Genomic DNA, 20,606 nt, shown 5'->3' with positions numbered 1-20,606 from the left:
TTGCATGCTCCAGGATTCCTGCATTCTAGAACTGAAGAGGAGACAGGGCCCCTGTACTCTGTGGCCAATGTGACTTCTGCGGTGGGACCCCTGGATTCTATATTCTGTGGTTCCCCTCGTGCAGCAAACGGCATGCAGATTTGGGCAAGTCCACAGCTGCAAGTTATGGTCGAACTAAATATGCAGGTGACTGATGCAGTCAGTGAGACCTCCCTGTGTAATCTGATATTCAGGCCAATTATTTTGATGCTGCTCCCACATTTTCGATGTTGCAGATTTGTGCACTGAGGTGCAGCGTGGTACAAGGGGCAGCCCTGGGGAGGCTGTTTGGGGTTGTGGGAGAAGTGTGTTCTGCTTTAGTGTTCTGCAGGGAACTGCTAGTTAACTGTGCTGACGTCTCCATCATTAGGTTTCAGAATGAACGCCCATCAAGGTGACTAGAGCAGTGCTTGCTAGGCCATTGGCAGACTCAGGCAGGCATCACTGGAGCAGTTACAGAAGCCCTTCCAAGTGTAAACTGAGCATGTGATTCAGAGACCTGCATTCTTGGTCCCTCACTCACCAGCATGTTGGGTGAATCAGGTGTTTTCCCAAGGATTAGGGAACAGCGTCATGTCTTGTCTGAGTCACCAGCCCTGCCAGCTCCCCAAGGCAAAAGCACGTGGAGTAACAGTGTCCACCTCGAGGGCAGGGGACAGAAGAGTGGCCCAGCCAGAACCAGGACCCTTAGATGGCAGCTCCGGTGCCAGCTGCCCTGCATGGGGAACACAGTGGGAGGGGTGCTGCGGCAGAGGGAGCATTGCACCCCACCCCCTAGGAGTGTCCTTGGTCTGTGTAGGCCTGGGTAGCTGGTGGCCCTTGTGCTGGGGCTGGATCAATCATTGTTTAGATGGGCGTGCTTTGGGTTGAGGGGAGATGTGGAGGGGGCACCAGAGTGCCCAGTGTATATGGATTCAGGCGGGGGCAAGCAGAGCAGTATTTGGGTTCAGAGCATGTAGGGGGGCACAAGGAGCCAGGTGTTGGAGGTTGCAGGATGGGGCACAGTAGGGTACACGGGGACGGGAAGGTTATAGGTCAGAGGCAGTAGTGTGAGAGATGAGAGTTGTATAGATAGGTTGTGATGTGGGGAGGGGGCAGGAGAGTGCATTGGGGTGTATGGTATGCAGGGAGCAGTGGCACACAGGTGAACCTGGGGGTACAGTATGGCATGCAGGGAAGTACCGGGGGGTGTTAAGGGTGCAGCACAGAAGCGTGCAGGAGGCACTGGGGGGCGCAGGAGCCGGGGGCGCCCGGGGACGCAGGAAGGACTGTGCGGGATACTGGGGCGCAGCGCAGGTCGGTGCAGCAGGCGCCACGGCTCCGGCAGGTGGCACTGGCCGCCTCCCCTTGGCCGCCTCCCCCGCTCTTCCCCCCTCCCCGGTCGGCGCCGGGCTCCGGGCTCCGCCGCCGCCTCGGCGCTCTCAGTCCGCCCGTCCCGATGCTGCTGAGCGGAGCCGCTGCCGGCTCGGAGCGCGCCGGGCCCGGGCCCGGGGGGGCCCCGCAGTGCGTGGGCAGCATGGCCCGCTGGCTCCGGGAGCACCTGGGCTTCCGCAGCGCCAAGCCCGCGCCGCCCGCGCCGCCCAAGCCCGACTACCGGGCGGGCCTGCCCCAGCCGCCCCCGCCGCCGGGGGGCGCCCCCGCCGCTCCGCTCTGCCCGGCCGCGGCCCAGCCCGACATCCTGGCCGCCTACAAGCTGCAGCGGGACCGGGACTTCGAGGACCCCTACACGGGGGCTGGCCCGGGGGGCCTCGCGCCCGACGCCCGCTACGGCTCGCCCAAGCACCGGCTCATCAAGGTGGACGCGGCGGAGAAGGCGCCCGAGGAGCCCGCCCCGGAGCAGGTGAGAGCCCCGCGTCCTGCCCGGGATCGCCCCGTCCCCGCTTGGCTCGCGGCTGAGTGCGGGAGCGCGGTGCCCGGGGAGCGAGCCCCTCGCGGCGCCCTGCAGCCGGGACCCGGGCCGAGCGAGCGAGCAAGCGCACGCCCCTGGGTGACCCCGCTGCAGTGCGCGGCCGGGGGGAGCTGCGGGAAGGAGGCCGAGCTGGGGGCGCGGGCTAGGCCACATGTTGCTCTGCGCGTTTGTTTACTGCGCTCCTGCTCCGCCACGGCCGGGCGGCGGGGACCCTCCACTAACTTGGGCGCCTCCCGTCAGAGACCGCAGTAGCGGCAGGATTGCTTAACCCTTTGCTCGCCAGGCAGAGCAGCTCTGAAGCAAAGACCTAGGAGCTCCACCGACCTGCCAGGGGCGCTGGAGCAGTTTGTCTAGTGGGGGTGCTGAGAGCCATTGAACCAAACTGTAAACACTGTATATGCTGGAAACCACTTCAAGCCAGGGGGTGCGGCTGCACCCCCAGTTCCAGCACCTATGTACCCGTGCTGGAGCCACGCTCCACCAGGGACACAGGTCTATTCTGGCAGGGGCAGAGTGCGATATGGGTAAGCCATTAATGGCTACTCGATACCGCAGCCTGGAGGTTATCTTGCACAGAGGGGTTTTGCCAGATAGGGGCTCGGAGTGAATCATTGCTTGATGACATGTGGGCTTGGCGGTTGGAAGTGATGCATGGGTCTGCCTGGGAAGGTGGGTCTGAGATGGGATTGCAGCAGCCCGTCCTTATCGGCTTAACTCCAGAGTCACTGACCAGTCACTCCTCTTCATTTTCTTTGGGGCCAGGCATGTTTTTGCCTGGGCCCGCTGCAAGAGGGACTTAGAACTGCCGGAGCCCCCTGTGCCTGCTGTATGCTGCTGAGCGCAGCCTGAAGTACAGGAAGGTGGTGGAGGAGGTATGGCTTTGTCTCTTTCAGCTGCTGAGCTGAGGGCTGTTGCCCTGGCAGAGAGGCTTCTCCTGGCCAAGTGGGGTTCCTTTTGGCAATCTGAGAGCTGCCTTTCCACAGAGGGACGCTGCCTCCCATTGTTTGAGATCTCATTAAGAGCTGTACTTGTGCCGAAATAGCTCAGAGCATTATGTGTGAGCTAGTGCTGTAAGTGTCACGCCTTCCATCCATTGTCCTGACAGCAAGAACATGCCACTCAAATGTCAACAGCAGCTCCCTGTGTGAGGCAGAGGCAGCTCTGGCAGGCTCCACCACCTCCTCACCTTAAACAGGTAGATTCCCCAGAAGGGCAAGTTTGTTGGATGAAATACGAGTGCCATGGCCCCCGGGCTTAGCGCAGTGGCAGATGAAGCCCTGATTTTGCATGTGCTGGTCCCCTTTTCCATCCCCAATGTATTCTTGTTTGTTCCCAGCAGTGTGCTCAGTGCAAAGACGGGCACTGTCCCTACCCGAGTGCTGGTGTACACCCTACAGCAGGCTCAGCGCTGCACAGTTAGCTCTGTCAGCATTATCCCTCGCAGCGAGCCAAGCAGCTTGTCACACTTTGGTTTTCCTTTAATTTATGCTCAGTAGCATAAGAGCTCCCCCATTTCGTCTGTGTCGTGCCCCATCTGCTGGTGCAGTGGGGCTGTGTTTGATCCTGACCAGGCGGGTGCGTTAGTGCTCTGTCCAGGCAGGGTGTCGGATGCGAAGCAATGGACAGCTTCATTTTCCAGATTGTTGGGGAGTTTGTCCTGTGTTGAACTTCATGGCATTTGTGCCAGCTCCTCAGGGACTGGAATTAGGCAGGACATCGCCACTATCCTGCCCTCTTCACTCTGCCTCCTTCTACATATGCTCCCCAGCAGTGTGTTGCTACTGCCCAGAGGGCAGCCTCATCTATCTCTGATCTTGCAGGGACTGCCTGGGCACAGGGAGGTGAGGCTTCCATCATTTTGTTCCTGCACTGCACCATGGGCCTCAGCAGGAGCAACGGAATAACTCCTGGGGTAATGTGGGAGGGAGAAGAGAGGCTGAGTCGGGGAGAAATAATCCCAGGCTGGGGAAGAGAGAAGCTCAAACCCCTGAGAGGGGGCAGGAGGAGACTTGCTGAGACCGGCCACAGTCATGCCAGTATTTAAGAAGGGTAAATGGGACAGGAAGCTGGGACAGCCTACCACCAGTCTTGGGCTACACCGTGGAACCACTGACACGGGATCTCCGCCAGTAAACGGAACTAAAGCCAATCAGCACAGCTTCATGGGAGACAGCTTTTGTCAAATGAACTTGATTTCTCCCTTTGACAGGATGACAAGTATGGTTGATAGAGGTAACTGTGTTGATGTAATAACATGCTTGGGTTTAGCACCGCATGCCATTTGGATTAAACAAGCACTCTACAAAATCCAGAGGGTGTATTTTAAATGGACTAAAACTGGCTAATTGATAGAGCTCACTAATTGGTTATTAATGAACAATCAGCAATGAGTGGAATGTTTCTTGTAGGGCACTGCAAGGGTCTGTTCTTGGCCCAGGACTGTTCAATTTCTTTATCAATTATCATTGCTGGGGAAGTTTGCAAAGACAATGATTGGTTGGGTGGTAAATGACAAAGGGGACCAGTCCCTATGACAGAGCCCTCTGGATCGCTTAGTAAAGCAGGGTGCAGTCAAACAGCATGCATTATAATGCAGCCAAATGCAAGATCGTGCTTCTAGGACGAAGGTGTGCAGGCCATACCAACAGGATAGGGAACTGTATCCTGGAAAGCAGAGACTCTGGAAAGGACTTAGGGGTCATTGTAGATAATCAACTGAACATGAGCTCCCCATCTGAATCTGTGAGGAGAGGGGTGGATTTTTTAACAGAATACTGAGAAGAGATTGCCTCTGTATATTGCACTAGGGAGACCATTACTGGATCCTGGTTCTGGGGGCTACACTTCACAAAGAAAGTTGAAAAATTGGAGAGCGTTCAGCAAAGGATATCCGCTTTATAATGCGAGACTAAAGCACAGTCTGTCTTTTCAAAGAGAAGGATGAGAGACGATTAACTCATGGTCTATAAGCACCTGTGCAGGGAGGAGACTTTTGCTAGCAGAGGGCTCTTTAATCTAGCAGCCAGAGGCAGAGAGAGGCTGGGAGATGAAGCTAGACCAGGGGTAGGCAACCTATGAGGCAGCACGTGAGCTGATTTTTCAGTGACACTCTCACTTCCCGGGTCCTGGCCACAGGTCCAGAGGGCTCTGCATTTTAATATAATTTTAAATGAAGCTTCTTAAACATTTTTAAAACCTTATTTACTTTACATACACCAATAGTTTAATTATATATTATAGACTTCTAGAAAGAGACCTTCTAAAAACGTTAAAATGTGTTACTGGCACGCAAAACCTTAAATTAGAGTGAATAAATGAAAACTCGGCACACCACTTCTGAAAGGCTGCTGACCCCTGAGCTGGACAATGTCAGACTGAAAATACAGTGCATATTTTTAGTGGTGAGTGTAATTAACCATGGGAACAGGATTGTGGTGGATTCTTGATTGCTTGGAGTCTTCACAGCAGGTTTGGGTGTCTCTCACTAAAAGATCCACTGTTGCTCACCTTCCAGCTGTTGAGCTTGATACAGGGTTCACTGGGTGAGGTTGTCTGGCCTCTCGATGCAGGAAGTCAGAATGAATGATCAGAGATGTTTCAGGCTGCTGCTGTGCATGGCTGCAATGTTGCTTGGACTGCAGGTGTCACAGGTTGTGCTCCCGAATCTGAGCTTTCTTTTTAATAGACTAACCCTTTTTAGTCCTGGTTGTGAAGATAATGTTGACAAGGTGCCCTGAGTACTACGTGTTCAGTAACATCAGCCTGACTTTGCAGAGAGCCTGACACAATCTCTCTGAGACGGGGGAGCCGCCTCATACCTCTTGATAGTTTGTCTCTAACCTAAAGATGACAAATTAATTGTCAGCATTGTTAACTATATCAGTGCTGGTCATTGTAGCAGAAACATTCAGCTAAACTTCCTCTCTGGTTACCCCATAACAATTGCTGCAGTGTAGTTAGGCTGTGCAGTGTGTGTGTGTGTGTGTTTGGAGGGTGGGGAGCCGCAGGGTAAGAAGCATTCAATTTAATATCCACATAACATGAGGGGGTACTCTGCTGATTGCATTAGTCACCTTCCTATTTAATTAAAACCTGACATTTTGATTTAAATGAACCTGCCACAGTCTCCCTGGGCTGGTTCTCCAGAATGCTGTGGAGTCTTACTGCAGAATGTAGGATTCCCCTGCTTGTGGGGGTGAGAGGGGAGTCCCTGGCGATATTCTAGGACGAGGTCCATTTGTCTGCGTTTCCTGGGTAGATAAACCCAGAAACCAGCTGGAAGATTGGAGTGGAAAAGTCTCCTGCATGTATGAATGAAAATGAAGTCCCGTCCTTCCCAGGCTGGTTCGTTTATTAAGCAGAAGCAGTGACGGCACCACAGGAAAGGAGGCAGCAGTGTTTCTGCTGGAAGCCCAATTCTCTCCCCACTCCAATCCGACGTTGCATGTTAGCTTCAGTTAGCAAGTTGGTGTGGCAGCCTAAGGGCTGGGACAGAGAGCTGTGTGAATTGGGATTGTTTGGTCAAGGGGGTCCTGAAATGCAGCATAGCCCCCTTCCATCCCCCCAGATCTGTTTTCTAAGTTACAGCTGCCTGCACTGTTTTCTTGGAGGCCATGTAGGGCGGCAGAAGGCAGTGCCCATGGAAGGTGCTGCCTTTGCTGAAATCCAGTGCCAGACACCAAGAACCAGCTCCAAGACCTAAACAGTGAAAAGCTGTTGACTGTGCAGGGCCAGCTGGGGTTTGTAGCCACAAAGTGCTCTGTGAGTGCCAGCAAGACCAGTCTTCCTCTACCAAACACCCGGGAAGGTGCTCCAGCCTGGAACCCCGGAGAACATCAGGTCATGTCTCCAACCTCTTTCCCCTCTTCTGTATAATCACAAGCTCTTATTAACCAGATTCTCCCATTGCTCTCGTGTGCGACTCCTAGCATTGAAATGCAAGGCTAGTGCTGGCACTGCGGGACTCTCATGGGTCATGGCATATCGTGTCAGAAGCCCCAGATGAACATTTCTAAATAGAAGTCCTGTTTGAGATGTGTTCTCGGTGTGACTCCTGGGCCAGAGTCGGTCACGGGAGCCAGAAGGGGTTAGGAATGCAGGAAAACAGTATCCGGATTTCAGAGACTGAAAAGCTGTAGAGTTAAGGTGATGCACCCCCACAGCATCAGTGCTGCCCCATCCATTCTGATGGATCGCAGCACCCCCACCGGCTCTTTCATTGCTGTACCTTGTCTGCAGATGAGGGCTGGGAGTTAGGACCTGTACTTAGGGCTGAGAAGAAATGGGAGATTCCTTCATGTCTTTGGGAGGAGGGGTCCTGCCAGAATCCTACTCTCTGGAGCACAGTGTTACCAGTCACAGGAATCCCCCATAGGGTCACTCCAGACCTTCTCACTGGGTTTGGTCACTTGGGTACTTGTCCAGCATGGCAGCTTCTCACCAAGGCAAGAGCACGGAACATGCTTTGGTGTGGGTCGATCCCTGGCACAGCTGAGCCCACTGCCCAGGTCTCTGACCTCAACTCTCTCCTCTGCAGAGAGAGGCTGTAAAGCTGGATGAGACACCAGGCAGATCAGCAGGAGTAAGGGAAATGGGAAACCAGCAGGGAATGGGGCCTTGGCATGGAGCCTGTGGCCACATGCCTCATCTCGGCTTCTACCCAGACTGATAGGTCTTTGCCCTCTGTTCAGCAGGCAGGCTCAGATCAGTGTGACTGTAATCCTGGGTGAGGGCGGGGTCTGTCTTGGAATTGATGCAGTGAAGACTCTGGGCTTTCTGTTTCTGGAAGGTATTTATCTGTCCCACGTTCTCAAAGTGTCTGAACTGCTCACCGTCTTTATGAATTCTCCCTTGCATAGCCCCACTCTGCCTCCCAAGGCTGGAGTCCCAGTTTCAGAGATGGGAACTGAGTCCCAGAGAGACTAAGAGACTTGCTCAAGATCATACAGGATATGTGTGGCAGAGCTGTGAACTGAACTCAAGGCTCCTGTGTCCCAGGGCAGCGCATTAATCACTAGGCCATCCTCCTTGTCTGCCGATGGAAGTGTTTCTTGGTGCCCTGGACAGTCTGTGCTATGTCCTGCTCCAGGACTTGAGCTCGGAGGTGAGGGAGCAGGAGCAGGCTGAGAAGAGCTGCTCTGGCAGATGGAGTCTGATCAGCTGGCCTGCGAGTGCAGATGAGGGCTCAGCAGAGGTGAGGTGAAGCCAGCACAATGCTAATGGCAATGCATGGCATTCGCTTGGTGAGCTGCTGCAGGGGTTGCTTGGAGCTCACCCGGGGCTTGTTTAACATCTTCGTTAAGGATCCGACAGAGTGAGCTGCTTGCTAATGAAATTCACAGGCCTGCTGAGCAGGGAGGACGGGAAAGGACCTTTGGAAGCTGGGCTGCATGTGGGAAGCGATAATCACAAGCAGCAGGTGAGAGTGGGGCTGCGAGGCCTGGCTGAACATGGCCAATGCAGCTGCTTGCAGTGCTGGGGCTGCAGGAAGAGGCTCAAGTGGTCTGGGAGCTGTGTCTCAGGCAGGCTGGTGAGTGCACTTTGGCAGCACTGGCTCTGCTGTGACTGCATAGGGTGCACTGTGCCACCCCAGGGGCCGTGAGCAGGAGTGCTGGGCGGGGAGGGACAGAACATCTCAAGAGTGCAATGTGTCACTAGCGATGGCATGCGTGTGCATCAGCAACAGCTATGCCCATCAGCCCTTGGGGTTAGGCAGTGCTTAATTTGTAATGAAAGAGGTGCCGGGGCTCAAGCAGTTTTTTACATTGATAACTGATGCAGCAAGTCCAGAGGTGCCGGGGCTCCGAACTGTCAAGCCCAGAGGTGCCGGGGCTCAGCCCTTGCACAAATTAAGCACTGGAAAAGTTACTGCTTGGGATGTGCGTGGGGCTGGGGGGTTATTTCTGCAGGGCAGGGCTGGCACCCCCAGTGCTGGAGGTGGCAGACATTCGGCTGGAAGGTGTGTAATTGGCAGCGATTATGGAGAGGCTACTTGGGCCTTCAGGAGGTCTAGGGGTAGAGGGCACCAGCCTGGCAGCGTCTCTGTGCCCAGCATGTGCTTTTCTGGGGAATGCAATAGCTCGCCCACTCTGCCTGGTAAGCTGGGTGCAGTTTCCTGTCCCCAGGCGAGCCGCCTCGCCTCCCTGCATAATGCAGAATTACCGGTAGGACTCTGTGCTTGTGTGGGACGCAGCCTGTCCTCCAAGTGTAGGGCGGGCTTTGCAGGCTGCTTCCTGCTCTGCAGCTCGAAGCAGGACCTCACCCTCCCTCAGCTCTGCATGGCCTGCCAGAGACACCTTCCCATGCGGTGGGGAGGGGGAGCACGGGGCCTGGCTCGGCCCTGTTCCAGTAACAGAGGTGGAGGTTTCTCTTAGAAACACCCTCGCTCACGGCCTTTGGGATGTTGGCTTCACGCGGCCTTTGGGATGCTGGCTTCCTTGGGTGCTTGCTGGGTTGCTGACAGCAGCTGCCCTGGTAGGCTGTGAATAGCAGCTTGGCTCCGTGGTGCTGACCACAGGGAGTGACTCTGCCTGGTTCTAGGGGAGGGCACTTTTCGCAAAGAGAGGTCTGTGGTGGTGCTGGGCATGTCAGGAGGATCCTGGGTGTCCTCTGGCTCCATTGTGTGATGCTGCCAGTGGGGGGCACACAAGAGAAAGGTTCTGGGAGTGGTGCGGCAGGTTGCTGTCTGCAGGGGCAGGTTTTTCCTGCTTGTCTCTAGCCCTGCTCCTCTGAGGATCTCAAAGTGCATTGCGAGCGTTCCTGCGTTCTCTTCGTGCTGTGGAGCCAGTGTCATGGACCCCTGTGTACAGATGAGGAAACTGAGGCACAAAGGAGTGAAGTGCTGCACCCAGGGTCATATGGTGAGTCACTGGCACAAGTGGGGATAGCACCAGGAGTCCTGACTCCTTCTCCCAGCATTGGGCTATTCTGTTTCCCTTGATGGCTTGTGGCCTGCTAGCTCTGTGGGAGAAGCTATGTCTCAGAACCACTCCCCCACCACCCCGAGCATTGGGGATGACTGCCCTAGGGGAGTGGGGCCCTCCCGGTCTTGTTTCCACTAGACCTATCTCTGAGGGGTCTCCCCTGGGGGCAGCTCCCTGGAGGTGGCGAAGGTGGGAACATTCTTGTAGACAAGGGGCTGACGTCTCTCACACTGCGTAGGACCTGCCCAGGGAAGACCCAGACCTAGTCATAGGGACTGCCAGGCTGTTACTCCCATTCCACCCTTACCTGCTTCTGTGGGCAGCTTCATTTAAACCAATAGGCTCATGTGACTTTATCGGCCAATAGCTGAGCCTCACCCATGACCCAAGCTCTGTTGGCTGGCGGTGATGGTACTGGGGCAATGCTCTCCTGCACCCTTCTGCTCTAGAAGTCGCGTTGCGTGGAAAAGCCGGCCTCCGGCCTCCTTCACAGCTGAGCTTTACCTGCCCCCAAAGTGAAAAGCTGCAGTTCCTACGGCTCCCCTGCCCTGAGCATGTGTTCATTACGTGATCGTACAGCACACGCAGGAACACTGGCTGCTCGAGGGGAACCGCTGCTAGAGACATGGCCTTCAGAGAAGACAGCAGCTTGGGCTTGCATTTTCCCAGCTCTGAAAAGCTCAGCGGCTTCTCTTCTGACTTGCCCCTGCGGTTCCCCTTTAGGCTGAGGCTAACAGTAATAAATATCAGCCCCAAAAGGGAAGTGTCGGAGACGGTTCTGAAGAGCCAAGGGCACTCTTGCCTGTTCCCCAGGGATCTAAAGCTCTGGGAGTTGTTCAGTGGTTAGTGCTGTGTGCTAATCCTCTGACATTACAAGTCTAACTGCCCACTTTCCTGGCCAGCATCCTTAAAACAAAATCCTGCTTTCCATGCGAAGGGTGGCTGTATCCAGGGCTACCTGGACTGGGCACCAAGTGGGTGACTATCAGGGAACTTGCATGGACCTTTGGAAGTAGCAGTAGTTCCGCAGAGAGCCAGAAGTTAGGACATTTATAGTTCAGATTCTACAGGCACCCTTACCTCTGACCTCTGCTGCTAGGACACAAAGCTCCCTACTCAAGACAGCTGCGGCCCCATGCGCTCCTGCATGCTGTGCAGCCACTGCACACTGCCGCTCTTCCAGCCCACCCCTCCGTATCCCCTCTGCAGGCCAGACTTTCACACAGGCCACTTGTTCATAATTAATAAGATTCTTTTATTTGAGTGTTTGCATAAGTTTGTATGTTGGGGTGTGTGCACAACCTTGGTGTGTTTGTGTTGGGGTAAGTGCACTGTGGTGTGTGTACAGGTATGGTGTGTGTTGAATGTGGTGTGTGTGTGTATATATGTGTGTGCACGTTAGGGTGCTACACAATATATGCACCTGTGTGTTTGGGTTGGATTGTGCCTGTAACCCCCTGTGAACGGATGGTCCATGTCCATGTCTTGCTTAGTGCAGATGCACAGGATGTGAGTTATTAAAGCCCCAGCTAAGGAGACCGGTTCTCCACCTCAAGCTGTAGCAGTGCTGGAGGTTCCTAGTTCAATTCCCAGGAACTGATGAAAATAGTGCACAAACCAGCCTGTTTGTGTTCATTGGGGTGATGGGATGTGTGTGTTGTCACGTGCACAGGCCTGGTGTGTGTGTGGTAGTGTGAGCCTGTGCATTTGTGTGTGTGTGTGTGTGAGAGAGAGAGAGAGAGAAATACACATTTAATGTTCAGTCTTGTCTTTCTGTCTGGTTTGGTTTGTTCTTGTACAAAGTGAACATAAGTACCCAAGCAAGATGAGGCTGCCCATTGTGCTAACAGAGCTGAGCGCGCACACGTTTATACACCATAACACAGACTGTGTTGTTTCGAAAGCGCCCGAATGACATAAGAGCCCAGCTACAGATCCTGTGAGAACTGCGGGCTTGTCTGAATGTGGGGCTGTCCTGGAAGAGCCAGTGTGCTTTAAGTGCACCCCCAGCCTTAATCCCAATGAACGTTTCAATGTCGACAAGCCTGAGACCCAAGGGAGCTCTGTGGAGAGCAGGCATCACCTTCTTGGTCCTGTCTACATCAGGGAGGGGCAAATCCTGTGCGCCGCCCAGAGTCTGGTGCTCTCCTAGCTTGGCGTGAGGGAATCACGTCACCTTTGTGCGGTTTTGAGCAGCTCCCACATCACCACTGCTAGATGACTGTCCTGGCATGGCTGCAGACAGAGCTGTCCCAGAGCCAGCCCTGTCTCTTAGTCCAAGAGCGCCATGGCCGGGCCAGTTCTGAGCATGCTCCCCAAATAGTGGCAGGGCTGGGATCAAAGAGGAACATGGGACTGTTCTAACTATGTGTTGTTTTGGGGAAGGGCTGGGTTTTTGTAAGCTCTTGCAGAGCCTCCGTAGCATGCTCCGAATTATGGGAGCTTCTCGGCCCGAGACAGCGTCCCAGCACCAACAGGAGCTGAGCAATGTGCCACCACGTACTAGTAACAGGAGGCAGTTGAGCGTGGCTGCCACGAGGGAGCTGAGCTATCTGGACCTCTGCCCTCCTGTGCAGCTGGTCAGTGGAGTGACAGCCCCACTCCGATTCTTCATGTCTGCATGATGTCTGACATGCCAGCAGTGCTGCATGCGGGAAAGAACACCTTGCAGGGCACGAAGCCCTAGGGAAAATGCCAGTTTTGTAGTTGTCCAGGTAACCTTCCTTTGACCCTCTTGTGTGTTAGAGTTGTGATATGGTCTGTAACTGGCGGGACCCTTGCCTCATTCAGCACACAGGATGGGTGGGGCTCGGAATGGGGCTGAAGCTCAGGATTTCTTTGGATCCTTGACATGTGACGCGAGGCCCCTGCTTTGTGTACTGCACCCCCCTGTGAACCCTGCATAGAATGGGGGATTGTCATCCATTGTCTCCCAGCCTTCTCTGGGTTGCTGATCATCTGTGAAGGATCATAGCAGCTCAGGTGTTAATGGATGTAACTTCTTTGTGTGTGTGTGTGTGTGTGTGTGTGTGTGTGCGTGCGCACGCGCTCGTGCACTTACGGGGTGGGTTTGGGTTCCTCCAGATGGGACACTTGCAGATGGAGATTCAGGTGCATGTTTTCACTACATTTGGGGCCCTCAGTGACTGAGTATCCAACAGATGGCATTGAGGGCCTGGTGCGTCAGAGCAGTGAGCAGTTCCACACCCTATACAGACAGAGGCTAATTAACCCTCACATCCCCAGAAGCAGGTGAGGAAGGGCCATCTTCATTTAACAGAGGGGGTGCGGACATATAGGCAAAGTCAAGCGCATGAGGCCACAGAATAGGCCAGTGAGAGGCAGAATTCGAACATGGGGCCTCCTGACTCCAAACTCTGGGCTCGTTCCTGCAAACCCTCCAGGTGTCTTGAGCTGGATGCCCATAAATGAGGCACACACAACCAGAGGCACCAGAACAGGGAAACCAGGGGGCCATGCCCCCTCCCTTTTACCGACCATAAGAGCGAGCGATGCAGGGGAGGGGGCAGAGAGGAGTGAGTGAGGGGGGCAAGGTCTGGGGGGAAGAGGTGCATGGGCGCAGGGCCTCTGGGGAAGGGGTGATGCTAGGGTGGGGGCTTAGGGAGAAGGGGCAGCACACAGGCAGGGCCTCGGCAGTGCAAGGGCAGCGCCTCAGGGGAAGGGGTGGTGTGGTGGGCGGGGCCACAGTTCGGGTGCCAGTGGCCCCCTACTTTTAGGGACCTTCTGCCGCTCTTGCACACAACTAGTGATCACCCGTGAAAAGTTTGGTGCAAGTGACTTGCCCAGTGTCACACAGGAGCTCTGTGGCAGTCAGGGATGGGGTCTGTTCTCTTTAGCATTCATCTGCCACAGCCATGAGGCCATCCTTTCTCATCTTCAGTCCTGCACTTTGTTCACTACACGCCTTCCAACTTCTGCAACAGACGTGGCAGGGGTCCTACAGAACACAGCCTCCTTCACGACACAGCCCTGATTCATCCCTACAGCAGTTTCAGCCTGCGCAGTGAATGAGGCAGGGGGCCTCTGCAAAGAATAGTCTGTGATCCTGTAATTACAGGCTGTCATAATGCATGCAAGCAAGGCTTTTAAATTAAAGTTCAATGGCCAACCTAAATTCTGGCATTTCCTAACTGCGAATGCTCAGCTTTGCAATTTAAATAACTTTTTAACATAGATTCTGTGTGTAATTTCCTAGTTTAAAAAAAATCCCCCCAAAACCAAACCACTTTCTGTTGCAGCTGTGATTCCTGCTCCTATCAGTAAGGCTGGTCCTTCTGGACCTTCAGCATAGACTTCTTGCCACTGGAGATACAACACTGACTCCAGTGGCTGGCAGCAGGAGTAGACTGTTATCCTCTGTGGATCAGCCACTCTGAGAAGATGCACAACACATTGACTAGATTACATCTGCACAAGTAGTCCTCTTTTACAGGCAGCATAGCCCCACACTTAGATTTGGCAAATGCTGTCTGAGACACAGGGTGGCTAAGCCGTAGAAAGTGGGGCTGCTGTGTTAGACTCCTGGACTCTGTTCCCAGCTTGGTAACTGCTCAGTGGGGTATGAACTCTTTGCTCAATTATTAGGGTTGTGAAGCGCTCTGGAGGTGCTCTGTGCAGCTCAGTGACAGTGTGTGTGCACAGGTGTGCATATATGTGTGTGCGGGGTTAATAGAGCCCAGGGGTTTTGGCAGCAAGCCAAGTCCAAGCTATAGTGAGCACCGTGCAGATGAGAAATGGTTATTTTCAGCAGCTGGTAACTCAGCCCAAGCTGCTTGGACTTAGGTGGACTCAGCAAATGGCACCTCCCTGACCCCAGGGCTATCCCTCTGCTGAATTTCACAGCCCTGGTGCAAGCCATGGAGGCATCAGAGGTCTTCCAAAATACTGGAGTGTTTACAGTGAAAGTATTAGACAGCCACTCCCCTGGTCACAATTAACCTCCTCAGTGACCTCATGTGCTGTCGTGTCAATGATATCAACCGACTGCCCCACAGTCCGTGCGGTGACGACGTAATTCTTTCTCCTGCTGCTGAGGGCACAGCTACAGCTTTATATTGGAGCAACAGTGTGTAAAAGATGAGATCCAAATCGCCTTTGGGTATCAGTTGGGGATGAAGTGGAAGGGCTGGAGTGTGCCCTTGAAGGGGATGAGGAAGCCACGGTCTTTTCCCTTATATTTGTGTCTCCCTGCTGTTGAGGTTCTGGGGGAATAGGGCATATCATGTCACAGTTACCGTGTCTGAAGATTCTGGAAGTGAATCGCTGGCCAGGTGAGTGGTGCAGGGTGGAGAACTTTGGTTCTATGGGAATTGATCCACCTTCTAGGGGAAGGGGACTGTATAGGCTGGATGGCCTCCACCTCGGTAGAAAGGGGACCAATCTCCTCGGGGACAGGCTGGCTAGAGTAGTCAGGTGTAGGTTAAACTAATAGCAAAAGGGGAGGGTAAAAGAGGGAAGAAATGGGCACTCAACACAAAATCAAGTTGAGAACAAAATTAATTAAGGAACCAAAGGAAACGAAGAGAGGAAATTCTTGAATTGTGTGTACACCAGTGCCAGGAGCCTGGGTAACAAACAGAGCAATTGGAATTGCTCATTTATGAGCATAAATTCAATCAAGCTAGTATTGCTGAAACGTGGCAGAGTGATTCGCACAATTGGAATGGTAAAATCAATGGTTATAACCTATTTATGAAGGGTCAAGCGGGCAAAAGGGGAGGGGGAGTGGCACTCTGTGTCAAAAATGGCATCACCGTTTCCAAGTCAGTGATAACTGGAAAGAAAACTATCTTGAATATGTATGGATCAATGCCCTGACAGATAAATCCCAAGATGGGGTCCTGGAAGAAAGCTGATGTTATGCCAGGGGTTTAAAAGGGTGACCCAGGTAACTGTTGGCCTGTCAACCTGATGCTGATCCTGAGCAAGATAATGATGCGGTAGGGACTCGATTAATGATGAAATCAAGGAGGGTGATGTAATTAATGCAAATCAACATAGGTTTATGGAAAATAAATCCTGTCAAACTAACTCAATATCTTTTTTTTTTTAAATGAAATTTCGTTGATAAAGATAACAGTGTTGACATAATAGATTTAGACTTCTGCGAGGTGTTTGACTTGGTCCCGCATGACAGTCTAATTAAAAAAGCTAGAATGATATAAAATTAACATGGCACACATTAAATGGATTAAAAACTGGCTAACGGATAGGGTTCAAAATGTAACTGAAAATGGGGAATTATCATCAAGTCTGTGTGTTTCTCGTGGAGGTCCCACAGGGATTGGTTCTTGGTCCTGTGCTATTTAACATTTTTATCAGTGACCTGGAAGAAAACACTGGTAAAGTTTGCAGATGACACAAAAACTGGAGGAGTGGTAAATAATGAAGAGGACAGGTCTTTGATTCAGAGCGATCTGGATTGCTTGGTAAACTGGGCACAGGCAACCAATGTGTATGTTAATACAGCTAAATGTAAATGGATACATCTAGCAACAAAGAATGTTGGTCATACTTACAGGATGGAGGCTCCGTCCTGTTTCAGTGACTCTGGAACAGACTTGGGGGCATGGTGGAGAATCAGCTGAACACGAGCTCCCAGTGTGACCCTGCGACCAAAAGAACTAATGCATCCTGAAAATGTATAAACAGAGAATTTTTGAAGTGGAGCAGTGCAGTTATTTTACCTCTGTATTTGGGACTGCTGCTGGAATGCTGAGTCCAGTTTTGGTGCCCACAATTCAAGAATGATGTTGATAAATTGGAGAGGGTTCAGAGAAGAGCCATGACTATGATTAGTGTATTAGAAAATCTGCCTTCTAGTGATAGACTCTAGGAGCTCAATCCATTTAGTTTAACAAAGATAAGGTTAAGAGGTGACTTGATCACAGTCTGTACGTACCTCCACCAGGAACAAATATTTACAAGTGGGCCCTTCAGTCTAGTAGGGGAAGGTCTAATACCATCCAATGGCTGGAAGTTAAAACTAGACTAATTTGGACTGGAAATTCAGTGTAAATTTTTAACAGAGAGAGTAATTCTGGCCTTTGAATCTCTGTACCTCAGAGTCTGTGCTGTGGTTTGCATTTGCCAGTGACACTCGATGCTCATGATGGGTTTGAGGCTGGCGGGCCTGTTCAGAGCAGCTGTCCAGGACATCCCTGAGGAGATGGGGGTTCAGAACCTTGCTGCTTTTAGGTGGGCCTGGAGCCTGCCTGCCTAGACACTGCATCCCCTCCCCCATCCTGCTCACAACTAAGCCCCTGACCTGCCTTTCTGGCTTTCACGCAGCCCAGCTCATCGTGACAATTTATTGCTAACATGAAAGGAAAGGCTTTGAACTTTCAAGAAAACAGATGTGGCTCTTCTCCCTGCTAGGAAGCTGCCTTATTGGCTGTAACTTTACTGCCGCCATAAAGGGCTCTGAGATGCCGCTGTGGCCTGGATGAGCCAGACAGCCTGAACATGTCCCACAAAGTAAATGCAAGGTCTCTGCTCTCAGAGCCCCAAGGGCGCTGGGAAACCCCAGCCCTCTGCTTCCTCCCGAAGGCTGGTCAAGGAAGATTCACTCTCTAGAAGCACAGGCAGAGTGGAGGTTGTGTGTAAACGCTTGCTTCTGGGCGTGTCTGGGTTTGTCCATGCCCACCTGTGTGGCGTGCGCATGTCTGTCTGTTCATGTCCATGCGAGTACCTGCCTCTGAGAGCGTGTGCGTGTGCACATTGCAGTCGGGGTGTGTGATTACAGCACAGTTAGACATCTCGTGTGTGTGTGTAACAGGGAGGGGGATTGTGTCTGGGTCTCTGTGTATTTGCACATCTGATATGAATGGGATGCATGTTTATAAGATATAACTCCCCACCCCTGTTACTCAGCGCCATTTCTAGGGCTACAGGAATTGCCAGACTGGATCTGACCTGAGGTCCATCTAGCTCAGTGGCCTGCGCCAGCAGCTGCAGACGGAGTGCACCAGATGTGGGGTAAGCTGCCCCCATGCTTGTCTCACTGACCCCTAATGGTGAGAGGGTGGATCAGCCCCTGCGTGTTCTTTAAGGATCCATGTTCACACATCCTGTGTGGCTAGCGCATCTCCCCACCTCATTGTGCTAGTGACTTGGGCTTTGGCCTCCAGGAATCAAGGTCTGACCAGCACCGGGCTTTGTCCTGCTGGCTGCGAAAGGACCAGCACCATCTCAAGCCACCCCTTGTCTGTGGAGCAGATGCAGCAGGGACACACAGGCTCCTCTGTCTGGGCACAGTTCCCACAGCCCTGGGTTCTAGGCACTGCTGGAAACCCAGGGTGCTTCCTGTGCAGCGGCTGGAAGCTGCTTGACTCTAGCAATTTCTAGCTTGGCTGGGGAATGCGCCCTATAGCCCATTCCTGCTCTGCCCCCATAAGCTGGCTGTGGGCCTTACTCCAGCTCTGATCGTGGTGAGTCTGTGGCTATGGTCCCAGGGCCCAGCAGCTGTGGTAAACCCGGTCTCTTCTTAGTGGCAAGCTGAGCCATGGGTTTCCTCCCCATCTTGCTTTGAGCTGCGTGCTGCTCAGCTCTGTGGGCTGTGCTCAGCTCTGTGCTGGTTAGCCAGCTGGGAGCCCTGCGTTTAGGAAATGGCTGTAAATAGAGCGTGGCTGGGCAGGCGCTGTGCTAGGAAGTGCTGTACACTGCTTGTTCCTAGGATGACTTTGAGCTGCCAGAGAACAATGATAGCAAATTTCCTGCCTCCTGATGCAAGCCAGAGGCTGGCTGTTCTTGGAGAGCTAGCTCAGCTTGCTGGGAGAGGGCCAGACTGGATTGATTTAAATCATCACTTCCATTTGTGCGTCAGTTACTTGTATAAAGTTATTTTCTAAAGAACAGTGAATGCTCATTGGTTGCTTTAACTATCAAAACGTGTTGACTTACAGCAAAATAGAGCCTTTACACTAGATTTGGTACAGCTTTTTACTCCCTAGGAGAGTACACTATAAGTATATACATTTATTTAAACAATTATATAGCTTCATATTTTCATTCTCATTAACTTTTTTAGTTAATTTTTAGTATGTTGGGAAATGGTATATTGCTTATTTAATAGATAATGAACTTTTTGCTCATGTTATCACATCTAGCTGCATTAGCGTGGTAACTGGAATTTAATTAAACACACAGCACAGCATATAAAATATATTTTTAAGTAAAACAACCTTCAGAGTTTTGGATACATCGACTTCTCTTATCAAAACACGTTTCGCATTTACAACTAAATGGTTTATGAAACAGAAGGGTTAACTGTAGTCAGTGAATTAAACTGATTAATTGAGGTCAGCCTGGGAAAATGTTCAAATAGCCCAGAGTGAAAGTGACTGGAGCTCAAATTTCCTAGTCTCACCAAAATCTCTTGAAAATGAGACAGGCTGCAAAGTTGTGCAGGCTGATCTGTGCGCCCTGTTTATGAAGCTTGACCTCAAAAGTGAGGTGTTTCCCCTGATTCTTTCTTTTATATAGAAAAGCAGCTCAGTGTTTTCATAGAGGCTCAGTATTTTTTTTTGTAATTACACGTTTTAAAAGGTTATAAGAAGCTCAGGCCGAATCATATTTTGTATTAAATTCTGATTTCATTTTAAACAGGTTTATTTATAAAAAGAAAAAATTATTAGCATTTAAATGCGAAAACAAAAAAATCTGATTTACATTTTTTTTTCTTTTTTAAAATCACTGATTTTTATTCCCCCTGCAGAGGGCCCTGTGTGCCCAGGGCCAGGAGGTGCAGGCTGCTGGAGATTTACCCTTCCCCTCTCCTGCCAGCAAAGTTGCTGTTGGCCCCAGAACTGACTGACTGGCCTTGGTAGCTATGTCTGCTTGTCTCTGTCACTGGGGGAGTGGATGATGGGCCAGGCCCAAAGGAGGCTGAGAAGTGCTAGTGTCTGAGCATGGGGTGTCTCCCAAGACAGCTGCCCCCTGTCAGGTGGAGCCCCTTCCACTCGGGCTTGTGGCAGGTTTGCTCTGAGGACTGCTGGGTGGCTCCACCAGGTCAATCCAGCTCCCTCCGTGGGGGAGAGGCTGTGTTAGGCTCCGTGGTAAATTCCACGTCTACTGCTTTGTTTCCAGTCAGGCTCTTGGAATGCTGCAGTGCTTGAGGGTCAGTCACTTCCACCTCCTGGCACCCGGGTGGCCTGTGCCAGGCAGGGTTTTTGCCTTAAGGCAGGGGGGCAGCTTTGAGATCAGCCTCAGCTCCTTGGGCACTCAGCCTGCCTCCTCCCTGCTGGCTGGGCCCTGCCTGCTCGGCCTTGCTTCAGGCTTCCCGGTGGAGCAGCTGCTGTGGTGTCTCCACCCCAGGGACCCTTGCTGCATCTGGGGTTCACAGCCTGGCTTGTGCAGGCACTGCCCAGGGCAAATGAAGCCGCGTGGGCTTAGGCAGGCACCCTGCGGTGGCGAGTGTGAGGATTGCTCTGCCTTTGGCTTGCCTCTCCATTAGCACTGAAGGCTGCAGGCACCTGCCCTGCTGGGTGCCTGTAACCCCCTTTACTCTCATGCTGTCTCTGCTGTTGCTCCCGAATGCTGTGGCCCTGATGCTGACATGAAGCATCTCTCCACTGGATGCTTGCTCATGCCCCACTCGCTGGCTTTGCTCGTGTAAAGGACTGGGGCGTAGGCAGTCTTGCCTAGTAGGCACAGCTGGGCTGGTGTCCGCAAGGCGAAGGCGGTCCTGAGGTGACAGTCAGCAAGCAGGTAATTGT

General features: G+C 52.5%; 1 protein-coding gene across 3 annotated transcripts in view; it reads left to right on the top strand.

Annotated features, from left to right (window-relative positions):
* The first annotated feature begins 1,555 nt into the window (after positions 1 to 1,555).
* SHF (Src homology 2 domain containing F) overlaps positions 1,556 to 20,606 on the top strand; it is a 62,721-nt gene continuing 43,670 nt past the window's right edge. For all 3 annotated transcript variants that reach the window (XR_004002438.1, XM_030578817.1, XM_030578816.1), the window contains exon 1: positions 1,556 to 1,879. Coding sequence is in view for 2 of the 3 variants with exons in the window: in XM_030578817.1 (XP_030434677.1) it covers positions 1,556 to 1,879 (324 nt within the window). In the remaining variant the exon portion in view is untranslated. The remainder of the gene's footprint in view (positions 1,880 to 20,606) is intronic.

This window comes from Gopherus evgoodei, chromosome 10 (assembly GCF_007399415.2).
Source record: "Gopherus evgoodei ecotype Sinaloan lineage chromosome 10, rGopEvg1_v1.p, whole genome shotgun sequence".
NCBI lineage: Eukaryota > Metazoa > Chordata > Testudines > Testudinidae > Gopherus > Gopherus evgoodei.
Note: the sequence above shows the minus strand (reverse complement) of the source record. Positions and strands in the feature narration are given on the sequence as shown.